The 5596-nt window shown below is 26.7% G+C and overlaps 1 protein-coding gene across 1 annotated transcript; it reads left to right on the forward strand.

Annotated features, from left to right (window-relative positions):
* Positions 1-1692: 1692 nt before the first annotated feature.
* Positions 1693-5062, forward strand: LOC130949267 (uncharacterized). Its single transcript, XM_057878036.1, has 8 exons — positions 1693-2189; positions 2455-2488; positions 2602-2850; positions 3395-3484; positions 3634-3702; positions 3793-3884; positions 4795-4842; positions 4948-5062. The coding sequence occupies exons 1-8, from the start codon at positions 1693-1695 to the stop codon at positions 5060-5062; spliced, it is 1194 nt and encodes a 397-aa protein (XP_057734019.1).
* The last annotated feature ends 534 nt before the right edge of the window (positions 5063-5596 follow it).

Here is a 5596-nt window from a genome sequence, read left to right on the forward strand (position 1 = left end):
TGATTAGTTTAGTAAAATAGTATTTTATTATTAAATTAAAATAAAATAATGACATATTAGATAATAAACAGCCACGTAGAAAGCCAAACTAACAGTAAATTTAAAAAAATTGATGTTTGGTTAAAAATGTTATACGTGACAAATCTTTTATGATTACAAAATTAATTTAAATTAGTCATAGTCAATATTATCAGTGTCTCAATCTTTCAGTGTCAGAAATAATTATTTACTCATCTAATGTCGATGGTCTACAGCTCTGGTGCTCCCTTGTGATCTTGAGATTACCGCCACATCATCATAGTCCAATTGACCAATAATCTAAAGATAATAAGATCCCAAAAAGAAAATATTTCTTGAAGAACTTGAAATCTCAAATTAAATTCACTTTCAAATGTGCAATCAATCGGTTAAGAAGTTTTAATATAGTTGGTTGAAGTTCCAAAAATAAGAATTATGAAAATTTTACATGGAGAAAAATAGAAATTGTTGAAGGCGTTTTCTAAGTTAATAACTTTGGAATATAGGTTTTTTTATTTTTGGCATGGTAGAATTTGTCTTTAACAAAATTTTAGGTCATCTATATTTACATAAATAACGAAATTACATTATTTTTTTATAATATACCTCATTAATTATCACACTGAAATTAAAAAGTGCATAATCAATTATGTTATATAAATAAAAGAAAATAATTATGTCTAAATATATATCTGAGATTTATCGAATGTTTTAACTGTGTTATTGTAAAAGAGTTTATCTATTTGCCAATGAGTTATAGTTCAAATTACATAGTCTCCCTATACTCATCTAAGTAATCGTGGGTTCAAGTCTTTCTATCTTTGGTAAAAAGAAAAAAAATTTATCTATTTCATAAAAGAGTTTAACTATGTATGTTATTGTAAAAAGATTAATTATTTTATTATAAAAAATTTAATAATAAATAATACTAAATTGTAAAATATCTAATAATAATAGATTTGCTAGGCGTATTCTATTTGCTCTAGTTTTTTTTATCATAAATGTGTGCTATCATGAGATTGATGTACCAAAATAAAATAAATGACTATATTGTAATTTCAGCTTTGCATTCTTTACTTTCATATTATAAAGTTCAAAATGTAAGTTTATAATAATTCCATAAAAAGCAAAATATATACTTCCTAATAAATCACATATTCGAATAATATAAAATCTAATACAAATTACTGAACCAAAAACTACACTTCTATTTAAGCAACCAATGGTTTTGTAATATAAATTTGGGTAAGGCCAGGACATCGTCGAATATAATTTAGTAACTGACAACACTATTGAAGAAATGTTGCTTTTTATAATTATTATTTTCTTAAAATTGTAGTGTGTGTCCTTTGACGTGTCCCTAACTAGAGCCACAAATCATAATCTTGTAAAGTCTGTATGTCCTAATTTATTTTTTATTTATTTTTGAACATGTATGTCCTAAACTTTTATCGTTACATCCAAATTAAAATTGATCTGCTCCTTGCACTAAACCAAAATTGGATTTCACCACGAAATCCAGCCAAAACCGTGAACATTAATTAATTATTAGTGTCTGCAAACTCGGTATTCAAACTTAAAATTCAAAAGTCGATTCTACTAGTCCCTTCCCCCTGGCCCATTCTGAGGGGAAAAGAAAAAACCACAAATTAAAACCCTCACAAGCTACCACAAATGAATAATGAAACCTCAATTACTATGTACGATTCTAGGCATTACAAAGACATTAATCAGAATCATTTGAAGGAGTTTGGAATAGAGTGGTATGATTTTGCGGTTTTTGGCATGGTTGGTGTGACCATAATTTCCTCCATATGGGTATTATGGATGAACGAAGCTTCTTCGGGGGCAGGGGCATGCAAGAATAACAACAATACCAATAACAAGAACAAGAACAACAACAAAAGTGGCGATTTTGAAGTAATAAATCTCGACGATGACGATGATGATGAGAATGTTTTGGTGATGACAACTTCTCGAGGGAATAATAAAAAGATAAATAATAATAACAATAAAAATGAAGGGATGTGTCAGCTATGGACAAGTTGTTGGAAAGGAGTGCACCCATTGTGGCTTCTGTTTACGCGTTTCTCCTCGCTTGTCATCATGGCTGTGTTGGTGTCCATGGATGTTCTTGATTACGATGCATCCATCTTTTTTTACTACACAGAGTATGTTATATAATTTTCATCATATTACAAACTAATTTCTAAATTCATTGGTTATTTCTGAGAAAGGAAAAAAAAGGGCAAAACATGAAACTATTTTCTTTCTTTGCCTCTTGAATTTCTTTTTCCTCTATTAATATATCATTGTTTCTTTAATCTTTATTTTTTTTGATTTTTTGCTAGTTATTGGATGCATATGATTCTTGCTTCTTTTGAGCGTCGAACTCACCATTGAACTTTTTTCATTTTTGGAAAAAATTATTTGCAGGTGGACTTTCACTTTGGTCATGATATATTTTTTGGTAAGCCAATAACATACACCACAATGTTAATTAAGATGTTGTTATAGCTCTTTTTCTTGTTAATTATTATGTTGTGTAATAATTATCATTTGATTTGTGAATGGTTTATTTAGATGGGAACCGTAGCATCTGCGTATGGATGCTGGCAGTTTTGTAAAAAACCTCCCATTAAACATGAAGAAATGAGTGAGTTTCTTAGAAGAAATTCATCACAAGAGAGAATATCTACAAAAACCATTATTGCTTATTACGAAGAGACCGAACCCAGTGGTTCCTTCGAGGTTCAAAAAAGTCGAAATGTAAAAGATGAGTTTAAACAAGGAGTGGGATTCTGGGTTTATGTCGTACAAATTACCTATCAGGTTTGTTAAAATTTGATTTTTAATTATGGAATAATTTTGGGGAGTACTATCTACAAAGAAATCTAACCTTTTAACAATTTTTATTTATTTTTGTTAAAATTCAAAGTTTTAGAAAATAAATTTAATTCTCATGTACTGATCTTATAAAAGAATTTTACTCAAATAATCAATCTATCACGCGAGTAAAAATAACTAATTTTTAAATTTATTATTTTAAAAGTAATCTAAATGTATATATTTAAATGAGACTATTATTTAAAATTTTTTTATACTGTTAATATATTTAAATTAAATTTTTAAATAATTATAGTATTTTTGTAACAAAATTTAGTGATAGATTAAAAATAGAGACTTTTTGTTAAAAAGAAAAAAATTTACAAAATTCATTGTCCTTTGTCCAAAATAATAATAAAAAAATTAAGATAAGTGCAGTTTCACAAAGAAAAAAAAACAAAGTATATTCTTTTTATCTTTTTAATTTTTATCTATTTTTATATTTATTGTTTTTCTCTTTTATCAAAAAATGATATTTTGTATTTAACAGACGTCTGCAGGAGCTGTCGTATTAACAGATACTGTATTTTGGGGTCTTATTTTTCCATTCATGTCAATTTCTCATTACAAGCTAAACATGGTGAGTGTAATAATAACCATCATCCTACAAATTCAATGTTACTCTTTTTCACTAAATCCAATTTCTAACCAGATTCATTTTACTCTAGATTCTAGGCAAAAAGTAATTAACCAAATAGTAATCGTTTTTTGCTTTTCTGATCTTGGCAGTTAATAATGGGCCTCATGCATTCTATGAATGTAGTTTTCCTTCTTTTGGATACAGCTTTAAATAATCTTGTAAGTAATTAGACAAGTTAATTTAACAACAATTTGATAACCAATCAATAGATTCTAATATTAAGTAATGCTGCATTTTCTTAATTTCAGCCCTTCCCTTTTTTTAGAATAGCATATTTTGTGCTATGGAGCAGTGTCTACATCATTTTTCAATGGATCATCCATGCATGCGGTTTTACATGGTAAGATATAATTTTTATACAGAAATTAAATTCTATTTGTATTTTTGGACATTTCCAACTTTAACAAAAAAAATATTCGGATCTCAAACAAAAGGATTAGGAACTATAACTCATAACTCCGGCCATTGGATAGTTAGAATTACTTAGGATTTAAGACAAAAAAAAATAAGCGTTTGTTATCATATATTGAACCATGTTTGTGAATGTAGATTTTACTTCATGTATTGAATTGTAATAGTGAGTTTAATCACAAATATCTAATGATGATGAAAAACTTTATATGTTAATTCAATATACGAGTTTAAATAATTAAAGTAATATGTTTCTTATAAATAATCAAAGTATTGAATTATGAAGAATTGCGGAGTTTAGTGACTAAACTAGCAAATTGTTGTATAACTGGTTACTTTCTACCAAACTCTAATTGTATTCTATCTTCAACTAAAATTTTTAATGTTCATTCTTTCTAAATTTATTATTATCTTGACGTCTTTTTCAAATTATTTAATGATATCTCATCATCATTTTGTCATGTTAGTAAATTTTTTTTCTAATACTAACGCAAATAAGCTAAAAGTTAGTAGCAAATGTGTAGAAATTTTACATGCAGTTGTTTATATGCGAAATTTATAGTTAAAAATTATTTAATAATTTAGTTAAATATGTCAAATCGTCTAATAATATTTAACTATCAACTTTATATAAAGACAGTTGTTGTATGTGAGTTTTCACCAACTAATTAATATCATGTCAAATTGGATGGTGGCATAAATAAATTGTGACAATTTGAGAATAAGTTCTAAAATAGTAGTAATTAGGAATTTTATCTTATATTATTTGCATGATTATTTAAAAGCTTTATTTGTTATATTCATTGCAATATGTAAGGATTCTCTTCTTCCTCCAACAGGTGGCCATACCCATTTTTGGAGCTTAATAGTCCATGGTCTCCCTTTTGGTAATAACACTAATAACTATTTACATAAAGATATGCCTTCTTTATTGTTTTCCTGCTTTCAATAAAGCCAAAACTAAATTATATCACCACTTTTTTAATTTACAGGTATCTCGGTTTGGGAGTAATTCACTTCCCCTGTTACGCATTGTATTCACTAATAGTTAAAGCTAAATACGCAATTCTCAGCAAGCTATTCCCTCAAGCGTTTTTGAGGTCATAGGGAATAGAAGACAAATAAGATTTGTTTACAAATTATGAGAAGAAAAACTTTTGAGTTCGTTTTGTACATGAACGAATTTGTAATAGTACTGCTAGATAATTTTTGAATGGTGAGTAACTTTCAATGAAAGAAAATTAACTATCAATTAGTTAAATATGATTTGTTATAGAAGATAATGATAGTTATATATTATGTGTACATTAAAAATCAGTCACCGAATTAATCATTTATATAAAATATATATTAAAATATAAAATGAGTTGAACAATACATGTATTTATACATAAATATATAATAATTGATTTGATGACTGATTTTTTACGTGCATATAGAATTTTTGTTTATTTGTACAATTAATATCTCATATAATGAAATAAGATTATATTTATTATTCTCAACTGTACTATTTTAATTTTTAAATTTAATTTGCTTACTCAACAGTGTGCAAATTATAAAATATTCTATCTACTTAAAACAAAGCATAGATACACCCATGAACACAAAAAAAAAAAAAAGGGATCAAAGTAAAATAAA

The sequence above is a fragment of the Arachis stenosperma genome, chromosome 9 (genome assembly GCF_014773155.1).
Source record: "Arachis stenosperma cultivar V10309 chromosome 9, arast.V10309.gnm1.PFL2, whole genome shotgun sequence".
NCBI classification, from domain to species: Eukaryota; Viridiplantae; Streptophyta; class Magnoliopsida; order Fabales; family Fabaceae; genus Arachis; species Arachis stenosperma.

Bases quoted from the DNA above. Each gene is read 5' to 3' on its own strand.
- LOC130949267 (XM_057878036.1), top strand. From the start codon at position 1,693: ATGAATAATGAAACCTCAATTACTATGTACGATTCTAGGCATTACAAA. The intron at 2,190-2,454 runs GTATGTTATATA...AATTATTTGCAG, and splicing joins ATCTTTTTTTACTACACAGA to GTGGACTTTCACTTTGGTCA. The intron at 3,703-3,792 runs GTAAGTAATTAG...TCTTAATTTCAG, and splicing joins ATACAGCTTTAAATAATCTT to CCCTTCCCTTTTTTTAGAAT.